We start from the raw sequence: 21,611 nt of genomic DNA, 5'->3' as shown, positions 1-21,611 counted from the left end.
ACTCTATGGCTAACTTCCACCAGAATTTGAACATAGATTCATGCTGGAGGACCCACAGATGCCTAAAGAAGTGTTCTCTCTAGGAATGTCTAGATCCTCCAGCACATCTCTGTACTCAGTGTCCACTAGAATTAACTATAAAATCATGCTGGAAGAATACCAGGGATTCCCAAAAAGGACATATTAATAACATTCATGAATAATCAAATCTGCAAAAATTAAACCTGAAAATGTGGAGGTATGATTATTTCTTGTGAGTATTGAATTTTGAGGGAGTTCACAATTAATTCAAAAGAGTCCTTCTAAGGTAACAATGATATTTCAGTCCAGCATGAATTAGCTTAGCCTGAACAGACAAGCATACATAACTGAATTTCTAAATCTGACCTTAGACTGATCTCTATATTTTGCTGGAGGATAAGCACATTTAAAAATAAAATCTGTGACCATGGGCAAAATAGTTCAGAAAATAGGTCAAGGATTTATATACACAAAAAGATATTGTGGATTTGTTTATTTCATTATTCTTAGGTATGTTACTGACATCTATCTACACAGATAAAGAATACAAAATGTAGCAAAACCCTTTGTTAGCGATTTCAGTCCATTTTCTGGTCACTGTATTTTTAGGTAAAGCTGTGCTCAATCCAAGTATGCATAGCAGACACAATCCCTCTGTTGTCTCCACAAAAGTGCACGTCTCTCATGGTGAAAGATTGCTGGCTCAGGAAACTCAGATTTCAACAGGAATTCATTCCCTCTCTTTTAGATCACTTTAGCTTGTAATTCTCTCTTTGAATATGTAAACACATCTAAAGCTCAAATGAATCAAAGATTTATCATCCCAGGCTAACTGAAATCAAGCAGTAATGGGAATGCACGGGTAGTGATTAATTGAAAGGCATAAACTATGGACTATAAAACATAGATATTCATTGTATTGAACAGTCATTATTTAGTTTCTTGCCAGATTGTGTTTCAGATCCAACGTTTGGTAGAAACAAATTCTAACACAGACATGGGCCCTCCTTGGAAGATCAGATTCACGTGGGACCCCTCTTTCTGGACTAAACAACTCTCCAATTTAGGTAAGTCAGAGAAGAAGTCAGAACTGAAAAAATGTCCACATTTGGTCAGTAAAACTCTTTTTTAGTACATGTTCAAATTGCTTCTTTGGGATTTGTATTTTCCTTCTGGATGGCATAACTCCACATTTTTATTTCTTGCTTGCTTTCTGCAGGTCATTTGTCAATGGAGGGAGGGCCAAACCATAACTCAGATGGATCAGCATATGGAAGTATGCATGGAATGCCACCTTATTTGTATCATCACAACCATGGACACCATTCCCCAGCACCACATCAGGACTCTCTCAATAACCAGTCACACCAATTCCACCCTCCTATTCACTGCCCAACACCCATGTGCTGCACCCATTGCCTTAATATTCCACATATGAGTAAAGGGCAACTCCCCCATCAAACCATGAGCTACCCTCAATCTTTCAGGCAGCCTCCTGAAATGCAGCAGCAGCATTTCCCTGTGCAGTATAACCTGCAGCAGCCTGACCGAGAACAGCGGTGTACCTTGCGACCCTTGAAGACATTGCAACCCTGCGCAGAACAGAAATTTCACCATGAACATGATAATGAATCAGACAGGATGGGGAAGCATCTCCAAGACCAACCAGTGCCCCATGCTGGCCATAACCTTTATAATTTTCTATCACAGGATGATCAGCAAGGCCATGCTAGCCATGCTCCACAGTTGCCGGCACCATCTGCAGTGCATTGTCCAACGGTGCAAGTTCAACTTGGTCCACTACAGAAACTAAAGCTGAATCAGTCACAGCAGCAAAAGGTGCAGCAGCAGGAATCGCCGCTACCTCCCCCTGAGCTGTCCCCACAGCAGTCATCCCCTTCGAGTCCCAATGGGAAGGCTCGGGATCAAGTGATACAACAGAATTTGGACATCATGCACCATCAGTTTGAACTGGAGGAAATGAAGAAAGATTTGGAGCTTCTCCTCCAAGCCCAGCAACCAAGCCTGCAGCTGAACCAAGCCAAGCAGCCCCAACATGTTCAGCAAACAATTGTTGGTCAGATAAACTACATTGTGAGACAGCCCACTGCAGTTCAGCAACAAAGTCAGGAGGAAGCAAAAGTAAGCTTGCTAGGCCTTTTCTTTTCTTTCTAGAAATTCTGTAGAAATCGGAACCCTGAAACTATTTTGGGGGGGGGGGGGGGGGTTGACATGAAGGCTTCTATATAGTCAAGTTGTAGTCAAAATTTTTACACAATATACAGAGTCCTTGAATATTTAGTATACTTCTGGTTGATAATTTTTCAGAGAGAGACAGACAGAGCTTGACTATATAAAAGCCTTCATGGTCCAATTTTGTCAACAAAGTCATAGAAATTGTATCCTAAGTTAGGATTGTTGGGAGATGGGTAAAAGTTAGTTTTACACTTGATACTTGTGAGATAGCCAACAGGTTTGTTTACTTATTGGACATATGGAGATCTTTGCCACATTTGGGAATCTGATACCCCTTGCATTCTTATGCAAACATGACAATTACAAGCAGACATTGCAGAAGGAATAATAAATGCATATATGTAGTTCGGAGATACTCTTGTGGTATTATCTTGGTGTTCTGTGGTCTATTTAGATACTAATTCTGATATTAATGGGAATAAGGCTTCATAGATTTGCAAAGTCTTTTGAACCTCAGCCTTAAGACTCAGAGAATGGATGACAGTAGAACTTAAGAATACTTCCTGCTACACCAGATACCAACATTGAGGAAGTCCTGTCCTGCAGCAAAGGGGCAGACAGCAATATCTTTCCAGAAAGCAAAGATTCATAGCGATATTTCCGCAGTAATGCATGGCTAAGTTTCTTTGATGATTGAAAAGTCACAGCTAGCATCTTGATCAAGTTTAGTAGCATACAAGCAATGAGTGCAAGCAAGTGGACATTGATTTAATGTTCCTTATGTCAGCAGTTCTTGTTAAAAACTAGGCTGAAGCCTCCAACCCATTAGTATGTATAATTAATATATGGAAATGATCTGGTTGCCACTAATGAATCTCTACTTCTCTTCTTGTCTCATAGGTTGGTGAAGATTCTATTGAGCCAGAAGCCTCAAACCCAGCACTCCCCTTTGACAGAAATGAAATACCATCTACATCCCAGCCATTAGAAGAACCTATTGTCAAAATTCACTCTCCAGAGAGTACTTTGAATTCAGTCAGAAAGGTACATGAAGTTTTTTCTTTCTCTTTAATAAAAGAAAATGTTTCTGTAGTTCTATATGGCCACTATGAACACTTCCTGTCTCCTGCATTTTGACAAGAATTAAGGTTAAGGGTGCTTTTGGTAAAAAATGTCAATTTCGCAGACAATTTCTCTCAGTAGAACCCCCTCTTCCATATCTTTGGAACAGAGTAGGGGTGCTCATATGTACACTTAAATAGGCTTTGAATTGCTCCTGCTATTTATATGCATGCCTGATTATTATTAATGTAGCAGATGATGCACAAGAAAAGCATTTGTAATGCAAATGGGCTTTCATGCTAAGGTACATTTTACATTTCCATTACAAACTGCTTTAAGTGTGCAAATGCCTTTGCTTTTCTTCAGCCTTTTCTTGATTTTTGATTGGTTGGTGTTGGTAAGAATGCAAAAGATTTTTTTTAGAACCGTAGATTACACTGCCTCCACTTTATCTGTTTTTTTTTAATCCCAGTTTTCATTCCTTTCATTATTATGTGTAAAGATAATTCCTGTCTGAATACAGGATTCCAACTGACACACACAGCTGTAGCTATGATGCTCACAAATATGGCAGCTATAACACTGTGAACAAACTTGGAGAATAACTTTACTGGGAACAGATTTCCCAGAACAGCTTGGTGGTTTGTGGACTCATTTGGGGCACTACTGTATGTCAATTTATAAAGGAGAATGAGAACATGACTTTGTTGGGATGACCAGTTGAATGGTGATGTGTATGTTTATGTGCCTTAACATTGCCTTTTTACGTATGGTGACCCCATAAATGTCATCAGTTTTTCTTAGGCAAGAAATTTCCTTCCTCTAGAATGTAGCCTACAGCACCTCCTATTTGTTGTCTGCCCTACATCCAAGTACTAACCAAGGCTGACAATAAGGCTGATCCTGCTTTGCTTCCTAGACCAGATAGGATATGGTGTATTTTAGAGTATGTAACTGCTTGGCTCTCTGAAGAGAAGTATATTCTGCTCCAACTAATTTCTAAATGAAGGAATTAGTTTTTCAGATTGCTCTCTATATTACTTTAAAATGCAAAAGATGACCAGGATGCAAATACATCAAACAAAATAAACTAACATCTCTCTCTTGTATGACCAGAGGTGTCCGTCATGCCTTCTAATGGTATCAATACATTGTCATGTATTTGTAGCTATATTTCCAAATGTTTCAAAGGAAAATTAATTTTGACTCAGGTGAATGGACTTTGAATTCAGACATTGCTATTTGACTCCTGGGAATTTGTGTGCAGGTATTCTGTGATTTTGAACCTTAGAATTCTAGTGATTGGATATCTCTCAGAGGTATTTTACATGGGAATTGCATTTAGCTTTAATTGCTAATATTAGTATGAGTTTACAACATAGCTCTCCATGTAGTCCAAAGCTCAAGATGCAAAACATTATGTAATGTTATAAACTATTCCAATATTCTTCTGATAGTGCATCTACACTGTAGAATTAATGCAGTTTGACACCACTTAAACTGCCATGGCTCAATGCCATGGCATTATGGGAGTTGTAGTTTGGTGGGGTGCCAGTATTCTTTGGCAGAGAAGGCTAAAAACCTTGTAAAACTACATCTTTCATTATTTCATAGTATTGAACCTTGGCACTTCAGGTGATGTCAAACTGCATTAATTTTGCAGTTTCATGCGTCCACAGTTTCTGGAGCAGCCTGTGAGGTGATGTGGGTGCTGAGGCCAGAAGAAATCTCCTAAAAGCCTGGTACACGTGGTGTCTTTTTATATATATAAAAATCAAATAAATGAAATGTATTCGCATTTGTCAGTATTCTTGATTGAAAAGCACTGAGGATTTTTTAACCTCCTCTCATTGCTTTCAATATCCATAATAAATCTGGACTTGAAGAACTTCACCGGAATTTTAGCTGAGAGACTGGACAACACTATGACCTAATAGATTCATTCTGATCAAACTCTGATGACATCTGGTGGACAAAAAGGTCTACATCTCTGACATTGATGAAGTCTTCTGCCAACAGTTGACCAAACAGGCACAGAGAAGAGATGTAGTAGTCATGGGCGATTTCAACTATCCCGATATTTGCTGGAAAACAAACTCGGCCAAGAGTACAAGGTCCAACAAATTCCTCGCTTGCCTTGCAGACAATTTCATGGTCCAGAAGGTAGAAGAGGCAACAAGGGGATTGGCTACTCTTGATCTCATCCTAACAAATGCGGAGGACCTGATCGATGCGGTCGAAGTGGTAGGATACTTAGGGGCAAGTGACCATGTGCTCCTGCAATTTGAGGTACAAAGGAAGGCCGAAACTAAGACAAGTCAAACCCGCCTTTTGGACTTTAGGAGAGCTGATTTCCAAAAAATGAAGGAAACGCTGAGCAGCATTCCGTGGACACAGATACTAAAAGACAAGGGAGTCACGGATGGATGGGAATTTCTCAAGAGTGAAATACTCAAGGCGCAATTGCAAACCGTGCCAACAAAGAGAAAAAATAGGACAAGTGCAAAGAAGCCAGAATGGATGTCCAAAGAACTTCTAACTGTGCTAAGACACAAAAGAGACATGCACAAGAAGTGGAAAAAGGGAGAAATCACCAAAGAAGAATTCAAACAAATAGCCAACACCTGTAGGGAAAAGGTCCGCAAGGCTAAAGCAAAAAACGAGCTCAGACTTGCCAGGGACATTAAAAACAATAAAAAGGCTTCTATTCTTATGTCAGTAGAAAAAGGAAAAACAAGGAGGCGATAGGACCTCTTCGAGGAGAAGATGGGGCAATGCTGACAGGGGATAGGGAAAAGGCAGAACTACTTAATGCCTTCTTTGCCTCGGTCTTCTCACAAAAAGAGAGTCTTCAACCTCAGCAAGATGGAGTGGATGAGGGATTGGAGGACATCCAACCCCAAATTGGGAAAGAAGTCGTCCAGGAATACCTGGCCGCTCTTAATGAGTTCAAATCCCCAGGGCCAGATCAACTACACCCCAGAGTATTGAAGGAACTAGCGGAAGTCATTTCGGAACCATTGGCAACCATCTTTGAGAGTTCTTGGAGAACGGGAGAAGTTCCAGCAGATTGGAGGAGGGCCAATGTGGTCCCAATCTGCAAGAAGGGAAAAAAGGATGACCCAAACAACTACCGTCCGGTCAGCCTCACGTCGATACCGGGCAAGATTCTGGAAAAGATTGTTAAGGAAGCGGTCTGCAAACACTTAGAAACAAATGCAGTCATCGCTAATAGTCAACATGGATTTATCAAAAACAAGTCATGCCAGACTAATCTGATCTCTTTCTTCGATAGAGCTACAAGCTGGGTAGATGCGGGGAATGCCGTGGATGTAGCGTACCTGGATTTCAGTAAGGCCTTCGACAAGTTCCCCCATGACCTTCTGGCAAGGAAACTAGTCCAATGTGGGCTAGGCAAAACTACGGTGAGGTGGATCTGTAATTGGTTAAGTGGACGAACACAGAGAGTGCTCACTAATGCTTCCTCTTCATCTTGGAAAGAAGTGACGAGCGGAGTGCCGCAGGGTTCCGTCCTGGGCCCGGTCCTGTTCAACATCTTTATTAATGACTTAGATGAAGGGCTAGAAGGCATGATCATCAAGTTTGCAGACGACGCCAAATTGGGAGGGATAGCCAATAGTCCAGAGGACAGGAGCAGAATTCAAAACGATCTTGACAGATTAGAGAGATGGGCCAAAACTAACAAAATGAAGTTCAACAGTGAGAAATGTAAGATACTCCACTTTGGTAGAAAAAATGAAATGCAAAGATACAGAATGGGTGACGCCTGGCTCGAGAGCAGTACGTGTGAAAAAGATCTTGGAGTCCTCGTGGACAACAAGTTAAACATGAGCCTACAATGTGATGTGGCGGCAAAAAAAGCCAATGGGATTTTGGCCTGCATCAATAGGAGCATAGTGTCTAGATCTAAGGAAGTAATGCTACCCCTCTATTCTGCTTTGGTTAGACCACATCTGGAATATTGTGTCCAATTCTGGGCACCACAATTCAAGAGAGATATTGACAAGCTGGAATGTGTCCAGAGGAGGGCGACTAAAATGATCAAGGGTCTGGAGAACAAGCCCTATGAGGAGCGGCTTAGGGAACTGGGCATGTTTAGCCTGAAGAAGAGAAGGCTGAGAGGAGATATGATAGCCATGTATAAATATGTGAGAGGAAGCCACAGGGAGGAGGGAGCAAGCTTGTTTTCTGCTTCCTTGGAGACTAGGACGCGGAACAATGGCTTCAAACTACAAGAGAGGAGATTCCATCTGAACATTAGGAAGAACTTCCTGACTGTGAGAGCCGTTCAGCAGTGGAACTCTCTGCCCCGGAGTATGGTGGAGGCTCCTTCTTTGGAAGCTTTTAAGCAGAGGCTGGATGGCCATTTGTCAGGGGTGATTTGAATGCAATATTCCTGCTTCTTGGCAGGGGGTTGGACTGGATGGCCCATGAGGTCTCTTCCAACTCTTTGATTTTATGATTCTATGATTCTATGAGACAAGCAACTCTTGATCATCTTGTTCTTCTGTTTGTTAATGCATCAAAAGACAGCACCTCAAGTATTTTTCTGACTATGAACTTAAATCCTAATTCCTCCAGGGCCATTCAGGATAATTGTCAACATCCTTTTGGGCTGGTAGCAGAAAAGGACATAGACTTCTGTTCCCTTCATCTTAAAAGAGGTGCAAGACAAAGCTATATGCTTTCTGTGTCAGTGTGGAATCCTTATCTAATGCAATGACAATGAATTGAATAATCCAGACATAGCAAAATTGATTATGAACTGGGCCTTTCTTTTGGTATGACATCTACATCTCAAGGAAGGTGTCAGTTTCGACACATTGATAAAGCACCTATCATGATACAAATATGACCTCTGAAGTTTAGGCTGCTTTTGAAAGAACTTATCCATTTGTTCAGCCAATTAAACCATATCATTATCCTGTACTTTTGGTCTCACTTTTTTTGACGCTGAAGTACCAGCTACTTTTTAGACAGCTCAACAAATGCATACAGAATGGTGTTCTGACAAGTTCTTGTGGTCATCGGAACAACAGTTGAATGAATGAATACCTAAAATCCTTTCGAAAACAAACAATTCCACTCTTACCTGTTGCCAGAGGAAGCCAAAACCATGGCTCATGTACTGTGCTTTCAAGAGGCCTTTGATTCAAATAGGTTTGGAATTCTAAGCTTGAATGTCTCATTTTACAGCAGCTCAATTGCCATTGCTACGTGAAGGCTACATCCTTTCTCAGAGCATTAGTGTAGACATATAGGACAACATACTTCCAGGCACAGCAAACTGGATGCCTTAATTACAAATTATGACTGAGAAAAGCCTAAGCATAGTTTCATTCAGGATATTTTACTAACCAGGGATCACAGGAAGAAAAAAATCATTCCTGGATTGACTACCTTGATCTAATATGTTCATTGTTCATCACTCAGAATAGCCCTGAGAACTGCTTTCTCTTGAGAAATACAAATGATGTACTGGCTTTCAGATTTAAACTGCTGAAGGAAACTCAGTGATAGAGAACATTAAAAGAACCTTGAATCAATGTAACTTTGTCTATACTAATGTGTACAAATACTCTGTTTTTCCAATCAATTTCAAATAGTGTAACAGACCCACCATGGTGTCATTTAAAGCTTATGTAAATGCGGCAATGACATTCTCCAACCTAAGGTCCTGCTTCTATTATCTATCAGTACCTTGGGTCTCTCTTTAGAAAATATGTTTGTATATTTATTTATTTATTTATTTATTTACTTCATTTGTATACCGCCATTCTCAGCCCTAAGGCGACTCATAGCGGTTTACAACAATCAAGCAAGAACAAAGCAACAATCAAGGCAAAAATTCAATGCGGCATCAACAGATACTTAAAAACAATTAACACAGAAACAAATTAAACAATTTAACAATAATAAACAGTCAAGTGGCGTCTCATAACTAGAATCATGATCCAAACTTGTCTGTCGTAGTTCCATTCCTGAAGTCATTGCACTGCTTATTCAAACGCCTGTTCAAATAGCCATGTTTTCACTTTTCTCCGGAATACCAACAAAGAGGGAGCCAATCTGATGTCCATTTAAATATACAATCTGATGTATATTTAAAGACTGGGTAGTGAATGCGAGGAAAATATTAGCTGAAACAGCCTGGCTTCATGATGATGATGATGATGATGATGATGATGATGATGATGGATAGTAAGGAAATTCTTTTTTTTAAAAGCTTACTTATTCCATTCAATGTATACTGTTCTGTTGGAAAGGTAGTGAACAAGGTAGGCTCATTTTACATCTGTGACCGTAGTTTCTGTTTTTTCATGAGGAGCAGACTGACAGTAAAATCACACTCCATAACAAAGCAACCTTGGTTTCCTCTACAGAAACATCTCATTAATGTTTTGAAGTCAGATCTGGCACTAAAGTTTGGCAATTTATTTATTTATTTATTTCAGTTACTTATACCCCGCCCTTCTCACCCCCAAGGGGGGACTCAGGACGGCTTACAAAGGAAGGCACAATTCGATGCCTGTGTCAGAAATACATACATACATAAAAGCAATCAAACAAACAGTTAACAGGTTAAAAACATCAGTACATAACACAATAGTAAACAATCTCATGGTCAGTGTTCAGAGTTCCATAAATCCATTCCGTTCTGTCAATTCCTGCCCATCATCAAGGTCTTTCCTTTAGCTGCCAGAATGTCCAAAAGCCTGGTCCCACATCCAGGTCTTCAATTTTTTTCTGAATGACAAAAGGGAAGTCGCTGATCTAATCTCCCCGGGGAGTGAGTTCCACAGGTGAGGGGCCACTACCGAGCAGGCCCTGCTCCTCGTCCCCGCCAGCCTCACTTGTGATAGAGGTGGAGTCGAGAGCAGGGCCCCCCCAGAAGATCTTAGACTCCGAGGTGGGACGTATGTTGGGCTATTTCAGATACCTCAAGTCTTCAGAAAGGCTTATCTACACCACTGCTGTTATAATCATAAATTCTCCTCTAGCTTCAGGCTAGACCAGTGGTTCTCAACCTTTGGGTCTCCAGGTGTTTGGGACTTCAACTCCCAGAAATCCCAGCCAGCTTACCAGCTGGTAGGAAATGTGAGAGCTCAAGTCCAAAACACCTGGAGACCCAAAGGTTGAGAACCACTGGACTAGACTAACTTGCTTACTAGGTACTGAAGGTGCTTATTCAGCTGCACTTACAAGCAGTTGTTGCTCCTTCTGTAACACTAATGTCATGAATTAAAATAAAACTGTGCACCCATAGCTATTTATGCCTAATGTCAGGTATTACTTTGTGGCGTACAAAAATGACTCATGCTCAACTGTGCTTTCTATATCTTTCTAGAATACCTATTCAATAAAATTCATACTAGCAAAGGTATGAAGTGAGTGAAACTACCTTATGATATATTAACCTAAACTGGCACTATTCCAAATAGTTGCTGAAGCCATGCCACAAATATATTTTGGTGAATGCAAGATAACCTGGGAGTAGTTTTTCATGACAGCACTGAGCTATCCCACCCTGATCCCATAGATGGAGCTACAGCTGTGTCATTGCTTTCCCCCTCTTAAAAGGATGTGCAGGTATATTGTCATACCTAGGAATCATAGAGCAATACAGAGCACAGTTGTCACAAACAGAGGAAAGAATTGTATGGTGGGCAAAAGGCAGAATGATCTTGGGCAAATATCAAATGAAGTCTAGCTATGATGTTGTGATAATGATGGTCATATCTTGGAGAGCATCATCTGTAAACAAGTCCATAAGGATGTGCCTGGAATTATCAAGAAATATGATACAGTAACGCCAGATGTTTGGACTGACTAGACTATGAATCAAACATACATTTATTGTAGATAACAAATGTGTTGGGCATATACTGCAGCAATCAGTACAAACTGAAAACGTATATTAAGCTAACGAGATTTAAAACAAATACATTAAATCAGAAATAAATGCAAAAATGTAATAATTATATAAAATCTAAATTAAACACCGGAAAATAAAATTTGTGCTGTATATCTGCTCACACATATGCCAACCCTGGCTTCTCACCCAATAATTTCTACAACTGCAGAGGTATGGAAGTTTCCCATTTCTGCCCTGAATGCTCTTGATCAATGGACTACATGTACTTGGTTTCATTTTATTGTGCTGCTAGGTGAGTGAACAGTACAGTACATGCAAAAAGGCTCAGGGAGTTGTGAGGAGATTGATACATCTAATAAAGCTAGGATCACCATTACCCATTATGTCATTCTTTATGCTTCACATCTGTGCAAGCAGCCATGTCTATTGGTGGCACTCTCATAAGCAGTGCCTCCTTACAACAAGGTAAAGTTTCAACCTACTTAAGGCCTTTGTTGCAAATGTCATCTCTGCATCCCTCTATATTTTATTTTATTTATTTATTTACTATACTTGTATACCGCCATTTCTCAGCCTAGCCGGCGACTCAACGCGGTTTACAACAACTTATAACAAACAACAGTATACAGTTTAAAAGCATAAAAACATAATCCACAATACATATATCAATAAACAATCCAATTCATCTCTTGACTAAAATCGTGATCCAGTTTCGTCGTCCAGATTGCCAGTCCTTCAATCATTACACTTATTGCACTGAGTTAACCGAACGCCTGCTCGAACATCCACGTTTTTAGTCTTTTCCTGAATACCATCAATGAGGGAGCTGATCTTACCTCCATGGGAAGGGCGTTTCATAGCCGCGGGGCCACCACAGAAAAGGCCCTGTCTCTCGTCCCCGCCAGCCGCACCTGTGAAGCAGGCGGGATAGAGAGTAGGGCCCCCCCAGAAGATCTTAGGGTCCTGGTGGGCTGATAGGCCGAGATACGTTCGGATAGGTAAGTTGGGCCAGGACCATTTAGGGCTTTAAAGGCCAACGCCAGCACTTTGAATTGAGCCCAGTAGCAAATCGGCAGCCAGTGGAGTTGTATGCTCCCTGCGCTCCGCTCCTGTTAGTATCATGGCTGCCGAGCGTTGGACTAATTGGAGCTTCCGGGCCGTCTTCAAAGGCAACCCCACGTAGAGAGCGTTGCAGTAGTCTAAACGGGATGTAACCAGAGCGTGGACTACCGTGGCCAAGTCAGACTTCCCAAGGTACGGGCACTGTTTTAACTGTGGCGCACGAGTTTTAACTGTGCGAATGCTCCCCTGGTCACCGCCGAAACCTGGGGTTCCAGGCTCAACGATGAGTCCAGGATCACACCCAAACTGCGAACCTGCATCTTCAGGGGGAGTGCGACCCCATCCAACACAGGCTGTAACCCTATACCCTGTTCGGCCTTACGACTGACCAGGAGTACCTCTGTCTTGTCTGGATTCAATTTCAATTTGTTCGCCCCCATCCAGACCGTCACAGCGGCCAAGCACCGGTTCAGGACCTCGACAGCCTCCTTAGTAGCAGGTGGAAAGGAGTGACAGAGTTGGACATCATCCACGTACAGATGACATCGCACTCCGAAACTCCGGATGATCTCACCCAGCGGCTTCATGTAGATGTTAAACAACATGGGAGACAATATTGAACCCTGAGGAACCCCACAAGACAAAGGTTGTGGGGTTGAACAGGAGTCTCCCAGTAACACCTTCTGAGACTGGCCCTCAAGGAATGAGCGGAGCCACTGTAAAACAGTCCCTCCAAGACCCATTCCCGTGAGGCGTCCCAGAAGGATACCGTGGTCGACGGTATCGAAGGCCGCTGAGAGGTCCAGCAGCACCAACAGGGACACACTCCCCCTGTCGAGTTCCCGGCGCAGATCATCCACTAAGGCGACCAAGGCTGTCTCGGTACCATGCCCCGGCCTAAAGCCAGACTGTGCCGGATCCAGATAATCCGTGTCTACCAAGAATGCCTGGAGTTGTGAGGCCACCACACGTTCCAGGACTTTGCCCAAAAAGGGGAGATTGGAAACAGGCCGAAAGTTGACGAATTGAGTGGGGTCCAGTGATGGTTTTTTCAACAGCGGTTTTATTACAGCTTGCTTTAAGCTGGCTGGAATTTTGCCTTCCCGAAGGGAGGCATTAACCACCACCTTCACCCACTCGGCCAATCCCCCTCTGGCCTTTTTCAGAAGCCAGGATGGGCAGGGGTCTAGGATGCATGTGGTAGCTCTCATTCCTCCAAGCACCTTGTCCACATCCTCAGATTGAACCAATTGAAATGAATCCATCAAAACCGGACAAGCAGATGCTCATGTTACATCCTCAGAGACTGCCGTTAATATGGTATCCAGACCAGAGCGGATCAAAGCGACTTTGTCTGCAAAGAACTGAGCAAAGGCTTCACAGCGAACTGCCGAGTCATCAGGGCACCCATCCTGCATGGTGGTTTTAAAAGGCCTCTGACAACTCGGAACAGTTCAGCCGGACGGTTCTTTGCAGACGCAATAGTAGCCGCAAAGAAAGTCTTCTTTGCGGCTTTTATTGCCGCGGCATATGCCCTTAAAAAGGACACAAACCGTGTTCGATTTGGCTCACTCGGATTCGAACGCCACACGCTCTCTAGTTCCCTCTTCTTTCGCTTCAACGCTGCCAGCTCCTCAGTGAACCAAGGAGCTGGTTTAGCTCGGCTACTTGAGAGGGGACGTTCTGGAGCGATCGTGTCTATTGCCCTAGCCATCTCCCCATTCCAGAGAGCGACCAGGCCATCGACAGGATCACCAACCGAGGTGGCGGGAAATTCCCCAAGAGCCGTCAGGAATCCATCCGGATCCATAAGCCTCCTGGGGCGGACCAACTTAATGGGTCCTCCACCTCTGCAGAGGTTAGGGGGCGCAGTTAGTCTAAAGCTGACCAGGTGGTGGTCGGTCCATGGCAACGGAGAGATGGATAACTCCTCAACACCGCCACCTTCCTCCCATCCCTGGCAGAAAACCAAGTCCAATGTGTGTCCAGCACTGTGGGTGGGGCCAGATACCTGTTGGGACAGCCTCATGGTTGCCATGGCAGACATGAAGTCCTGAGCCGCTCCCAATAAGGCAGTCTCGGCGTGGACATTGAAGTCCTCCAGCACAAGCAGCCGCTGGGACTCCAATGCCAGGTCCGAGACCACCCCCGCTAGCTCAGTCAGGGAGACTGTAGTGCAGCGAGGTGGACGGTACACTAACAGAATCCCTAATCTGTCCCGGTCACCCATCCTCAGGTGGACGCATTCAAAATTTGTTGACTGCGGGATGGGGGCCCTGGTCAGAAGAATGGAATCTCTATAGACCACTGCAACCCCGCCTCCCCGCCCTCCGGATCTTGGCTGGTGCTGCACAGAGAAACCTGGCGGGCAAAGCTGGGTCAAATTCGCACCTCCAGCTTCGTCCAGCCAGGTCTCTGTGATGCACGCCAGATCTGCTCGTTCATCCAGGATTAAGTCCTGGATGAAGGCTGTTTTGCCACTGACAGATCTGGCATTCAACAGCACCACCTTCAATCCGGGGGGACCGCCATCCTGGTTACACCAATTTACCGTATCAGGAGACCGATTTGGAATTACTAAAGTTGTTGTACGGTCCCTAGGCCGAATTCGGGGTCTCCTTTTCCCGTATCTCCCCCTCCCCACCATGACTTCTATGGGGGCTCCCCGACTAACGGAACACCCTCCCTCCTCCATGACGCAATTCACATCCATAGTTTCACCCCATGCTTCGCTGCTGGTTATCTGATTTGTTACCGATACAATTCGTTCTAGTTTTCCCTTCCATTCATTTCTTACCCGGACTCTGCTATTTCCAGAAATCTCCGATTCGCTCCCCTCCTTACCTCTCCCACAGATAAGGGAAGGGCCAGCAGGTACCAGAGAATCGGGAGCAGCATGAATGGTGGGTGGTAAACACAATCAACAGAGCTACCAAAGTTCTTAAAGTGCAGCAGGTAGTTGTATCAACCTATCTATAATAGATAATTATATTAGCCAATGTCTAATATAGCACTCTTGGGCAAGATATTGTAGTGTGCGGCACCGTGTGAACTCCTGGAGTTCTTGTATGAAACATATTACCTAGATCCATTTCAGTCTGGCAACAGAACAGAGGCAGTTTTGGTCACCTTGGCGGATGGCCCACACTGAGTATTGGACAGGGTGTGTCTGTCAGATGGGGGGAAAGCATAGAAATAGCACGTAGCTCCATTGGAGCTACCAAAAAGACGGAAGATTCACCATGGTGGTGAGGAAGCTTCTTGCAACACTTCTTTGCCACTTTACCCACTGATGGGGCAGGGCCTTAGCTTGCATAATCTGATGGGGTGCATTTGAATCTGTGGCTCAAGAGAAGCCCTACCATGGCAAGGGGCAACCCCCCCCCCCCCCGTGTGATGACAGTTCAAAGTGCTTTTGACTTATAAAGCCCTATTAGATCCAAGGTATCTGGTATGCTGTACCTTACTGTATGTGGCTGCTGGGGCCCTCAGATATCAAGAGAAGCTCATGTCTCAGTTTGATCACCTTCACGGGCATAGTTGGTGTGGACGCAAGAGAGGAACTTTTCAGTGGTTGAACCCTAGACTCTGGATCTCCCTTCCCAGGGAGGCCATCAGGCCCACTGCCCTTCCATCAGCAGGCAAATACCCTTTCATTGCAATAAACTTTGGTTTGCTGCATTGCTTTAAACTGTGCTGTTCGTAATGACTTTTAAATTAAATTTTGTTCTTTCAGTCAGATATGAGATAATTTAATGTTCTGACTAGTTTAATTCTATCTTAATGTTAACTTTCTGCACATTTTTAACTGTGCTGCTCTTTTTTAAATTGTAAGGAAGATGGGGTGCAAATAAAAAAAAATACAAATCATTGTATGTGTGTGAATAAAGTCACTTACATTTTCAGATTTTTTATTGCTTTTATTTCTAAAAAAGATCCTTGAAGAATTGCAGTAGCAAACACACCATCAAAATATATCAAATGTTACATGGCAACTACCTAAACAATTGCATCTTTCAAACTAAGAAATATTTCTACAGAAAGTGTAGAGGGAACTGAGAAACACTGGAGCAATAATATATCCTTAAATGGGATATGAGAGGGAGGGAATATGCAGCCTTTCAGATGTTTTGGAACCACAATTTCAGCAACCTTAGTCTACATAGCCAGTGATGAAGAATGATGGGAGCTGCAGTCCAGCAATATCTAGAAGATCACACAACCTCATCTCTTAGGCAATAAGGTAACATAAACATGATAGAAAAACTATATATGTTTTGTTGGGAAAAGTAAATTTCTATTGTTTTCTTGTCTCCTGGTCATCTTTCTCATGGGAATGGGTTTTCTGATATTTAGGATTCTCAAAACTGGCCCTAAATTTGAGAAACCTGCAATGTATTACTTCTTTTTGGAAAATTGTAGAAATTTATCACACTAAAATTAATTTACATACACACACAGAGATGTATCCCTGCCCCCCTTGGTGTGGCTATAAATTAATTCAGATCAATGGCTCTTATACTGTAGTGTGCTAGACTATGTTCTGAATAATAGCAACAGGACTATAGCTAGGAATTTTGAGTTGGGTTGGCCTGAGTATAAGAAAGATTGTCGGATAGTTGAATTAAGACTAGCTATAAATACAGTAAGAATAAGTTTTCCACAACCTTTACTGGGAAATAATAACCAGGGAGAGCAGAGGCTAGCCAGTTGGGATCAATGGCCAGTCCATTTTTGGTGTAAGATGGAATGCCTGTTGGGAGGCTTGGATTTTCATGCTACCTACCCATAGCTATGGCCCCCATCCCTCTCCCTTACTATGGGATTGGATGTCAACTTTCTGGCAGAGGGCTCACTCTCCCAGTTAAGATTCTTTAACAGGTGTTTCGAACTGCATTATATAGCAGTGTAGATGGGCCCTTGGAGAGTTTTAGTATGTGCTTTACCACTGACATTTTTGGATTGGGTTGGTTTTTGAGCTAGCTATGTAGAACTTGGATGAACTAAGCTGATGTAGTGAATAATACCTGTGTGGAAAAACTTCACAGGTGCTCATATTAGTAATAATGATTATTAATAACATCTTCATCTGCTTGTTGTTCTTAATTGCTGTCAAGCTGGCTTTGACTTGTAATAACTCTATGAATGAGACACCTCCAAGATACTCTTATCTACAGTCCTTCAAACTCAGGGATGTGGCCTCTTTGATTGAGACTATCCACCTGTAACATAGTATTCCTCTTTTTCCACTGTCTTCCACTAAATCAAGTGTGGCGTGTTTTCTAATGCAGAGCTTTCCAAACTGTATGTCGTGACACATTAATATGCCAGCTGCAGTGTGTACGTGCATTGAGCAAATGTAACTGGAAACCTCTGAGTCTATGGGAAATAAGCAATGGACCACATTTTTTCAAAATAATAATAACTTTATTTTTGTACCCTGCCTTCTCCCCAAAGGAATTCGGGGCGGCTTACATATGGCACAAAGTGCCTAAGACAAAGCATAAAATAAACACACAGTACAATACAATAAAGTAAAAACTATAGCATATAAAAACAACCATTTAAAACTCAGATCAACGCCCAATGACCTATGATGGCAACTACCATACGAAATGTAAGGTTTCCATATATTTTATTTTTACAATTTATGTATGTGTATTTATTTCTTATAAAGGATTTGTTTAACCTCTGGTTTGTGAGTAAAACTGAATTACTGTGTTGTGAAGTGATGCATGTCTAAAAACTGTGTCACCAACATGAAATGGTTGAAAATATGGAAAGCTCTGTTCTAATGAGTTATGCTATTTTATGTTTTGGCCAAAACAGTTTGGTCATTATAGCTGCTAGTAACAATTCAGTCTTGATTAGCTCCAAGACACATGCCATAGATTGCCAAAAAGACAAGCGAATATGTAGAACTCTTCTCCAGCATCACATTTCAGATGAGTTGATTCTATTGCTTGTTAACTTTCACAACCAAACATAGAAATCAGAATACATGAAATCAGAAACATGGATTGTTTCACACATTAACAACTGAAAATGTCACTACCAAAATTAGAATGTACTACCAATTTCTGCTAATTGTACAACAGTACTATCACTGAACTTATGCTGGGAAGGCAAAAGGTTTTCAGACTTAGGCTGCATTGTTTTCTTGACTTGTCTCTAAGAGACAGACTCTGAAGATTCAGCTTTATGCCTAGTAACTAGTTTTTATAATTGCGTTGCCACTAGCCTGAACTTTGCAAAATCAAGTTGCCTGGTTTTTTTAATGGTCAGTTGGCAGCCCTAAATGTCAGAGCCAAAGCAATTCTGCTGGGGCTGCACAAGAATTGTTGGACTATAGAAGGGAAACACATCATTTGAAATGGTCAGGAGAAGGTCCTTCAGATCTCAATGGCTGTCAAGATCCTATGGCACCGGATAAGTTTACCCCCCTACCCCCCACAACCTGAGGGATGGGAGTGAAGCAATAGTATGTGTTGTGTTAATTGATATTAGAATTTTTTCACAGTGACTTTTTGATTAGGAAAGCTTATTTGTTTGGGCCCAAAGCAAGATGAATAATATGCAACGCTTTTGGTTCTGATGGCTGTTGCTGCTCTGTCCACCGTAACACAGGTCCAGGGATGTATTTTAGAAAGAGAGAGGAAGATAAAGAGAGTGATAGATCTATTCATGTTCCCATATCCCTCCCTCACACAGAATAAGATCTGTTCAGGGGCACTTTACTCAGGAAAGACTAGTGAAATGCTTTGAATATATGTGTAGATTTTGGTGCACTCCAAGTCAAACTTGAGTTAACTGGATTTGAATTAGTGCATTTGTTTAACCTTGCAGTGTAATGAGCTGCCAGGGGGATTGCTCCACTTAGCAGCAGCCTCGCTTACTTTGCAGCCATTTGCTCTCAGTAATTTTTCTGCAATCAGAAAGAAATGGTGTAGCCTTAACAAATCCCAAGCCCAGGTCTTATGAAAGGTAGGCACTTCCGTTTCCATCTTCCTTTGTAGTTTATAATGCATGTGTGCATGGAGAGCTTAAGTTTTAATTTTGGGCACATTATCCACAGTCCTTTTTAAAAGTATAAATAGGGTTGCCATTCCTTCCCAGCCCTATTGCTGACCTTGTTTCTGTGCATTTTGTTTAGCAATAGTCTGCCATGGGAAAAATCAGTAAGTAAAGCCTTTCCCATCATTTATCTCCAGTAACAGTATTGGCTATTGATTTTAGTTTTAATTTTTCCAGGATGCTATTAAAGGGAATGACTATCAAGACGTGGCCAGGACAAAGGTAGCAACTGTAACTTTAAAGCTAAAATCTCTCAGATAAAATTGGCAGTAATGGTGGGGAAATAATTTTAAAATAAAGATCACAATTGCAAGATTACTGTAACCTCTGCAACTTATATTTTTGTGAGTTAGGATCTGTACACAACTGAGGTTGTTTTTTTCACAAAGGGATTATGAAGAATATGGGAATGGCTAAAGAAACAGACATTGCTGAGAGGGAAGTTACAAAGACAGATATGTCCTGGTACAAATGAACATGTTTGCAATGTTACTTATTAAAATGTCAAAATTTGACAGGATTTGCTGCACCACAACATGGCATCCTCTGTAATGAATGTTTGTTGTGTTCAAAGAATGAAATGTTGAAACGTTTTAGACAACTCTGAGCTATTAAACTGGCAAAGAATCATCCTGCATTATCTGGTATAGCAGAAATCACTAGGGAAGAAGAGATTCCTCCTTTGCTCCCCCCCTCCTCTCAGTCCCCTGCTAATGGCAAAAGGAATGATTATTTTAGGGAGAAAATTAATAAGATCTTAATGAGCCTTACTCCCAGCGCATTGTTCACTTCATATTTGACAGCAGCTTTGTGGATCAGAGTATAGAATGTGTCAACTCTTTACCAGGAGTTTTAACACACACACACACACACATATTTGTACTGAAGGATCATAATGTTTCTCATTATTAAAATAACCACAGAATTAACTTTTGCCTCCAGGGAAAAACAGATGGCAGTTTGATGGCCTCGTTTTTCCTTTGGTTCCTCTTTAGTAAGATTAATGATTTATATCGACTGATGCAGTCTATTATATTCTCTTCATATTTTTCCTGTTTCTGGAGCAGTAATAAGGGGAAATAGAAACCCATTTCTATGGTGAACTTAATCTCTTTAAAGGTATTACTTCAAAAACATCAGGTGATCTTGCAAATACATTAGCTTTGAAGTTGCCAGGAGTCTTTTTGATCAACCATGTGAGAGTGATACACTTTTGAAATACCAGCAAAGGTTCCCTGGCACACTCCGATTCTTTAGTCACAGAGGTTTAGATTGTGACTCCAAAAATTTGGGATATACAGTAACTCAATAATGGTTTTTTAAAAAAATAAGAAAAGGGTGATTTCTTCTTGGTTTTAGAAGCGCTCTTCTCACTTGCTAGCTTCTAACAATCTCCCCTCATTAATTGTTTTGTTTGCCTTCAAGTCATTTCTGACTTGGGATGACCCTATTGCAGAGTTGGCAGTATTTGTTCAGAAGCAATATGTTAATAATTTCCTTTGAGTTTGAGAGAGTGGGACTTACCCAAGGCCTCCAAGTAGGTTTGATGGGAAAACAGGGGTTTGAAACATGGTCCCCAGAATCATAGGGCTCACCTGCACTGCTCACTTATGTTGGCGTGTAACTGGAAATGGGAGAGGGAAGGGAGGTTTTCTCCCTTCCATCTCCCTCAGTGCAGCAGCCCTCTGGCTGATGTCACCCAGAGCACTGAGGAGCAGATAGGTGGTGTGTCATGCCTGGGGACACGAGGCGGGGGGGAGGGGGCAGACAGTGACTGCCCAACAGTGCTTGGTGTAGCTGGGCAGTAGGGACTCTCTCTCACTCCCAAGGTGGTTGGGGAAGTCCCAATCAGGACACTATGTGGGTCCCATCTGGTGTCCTGGATGCTGCAGTGGACCTGCATTAGCTGTCAGTGTAGAAGGACTCATAGTCCATTACATCATCTTGGCTTCCAATTGTCATGGGAAATTAAAGTTGAAGGTTGGACTGTATCTGATACAACCTGCCCATCCCATATTTTATGTGAATCTTTGGTCTGAAACCTTTACCATGCATTGCACACCTGTTTATAATGTGTCAATCTCTGAGAGACTAGAAGAAAAGATCCCCCTCTTTCCTTGAGAAATGGTAGGATTGGACCCATTATCAGCACTGCCTTGGAAGTAATTTCCTCTCTCACTGAAACCAAATGAGAGAGGAGGAATGGTAAAATCTGTACAACAAAATACTGTATTTTCTGGTGTATAAGACTACTTTTTAACCCAGGAAATTATTCTCAGAAGTTGGGGGTCGTCCTATA

At 42.1% G+C, this 21,611-nt stretch overlaps 1 protein-coding gene across 5 annotated transcripts in view; it reads left to right on the top strand.

The window, feature by feature from the left end:
* TRIM66 (tripartite motif containing 66) overlaps window positions 1-21,611 on the top strand; it is a 65,469-nt gene that overhangs the window by 27,160 nt on the left and 16,698 nt on the right. For 4 of the 5 annotated variants that reach the window (XM_060767307.2, XM_060767300.2, XM_060767316.2 and 1 more), the window contains 3 exons: window positions 971-1,088; window positions 1,241-2,163; window positions 3,118-3,261. In XM_060767307.2, coding sequence (XP_060623290.2) covers window positions 971-1,088; window positions 1,241-2,163; window positions 3,118-3,261 — 1,185 coding nt within the window. The remainder of the gene's footprint in view (window positions 1-970; window positions 1,089-1,240; window positions 2,164-3,117; window positions 3,262-21,611) is intronic. The other variant, XM_060767290.2, reaches the window with a different exon arrangement.

Source organism: Anolis sagrei, chromosome 1 (assembly GCF_037176765.1).
Source record: "Anolis sagrei isolate rAnoSag1 chromosome 1, rAnoSag1.mat, whole genome shotgun sequence".
In the NCBI taxonomy this organism is placed as follows: domain Eukaryota; kingdom Metazoa; phylum Chordata; class Lepidosauria; order Squamata; family Dactyloidae; genus Anolis; species Anolis sagrei.
Note: the sequence above shows the minus strand (reverse complement) of the source record. Positions and strands in the feature narration are given on the sequence as shown.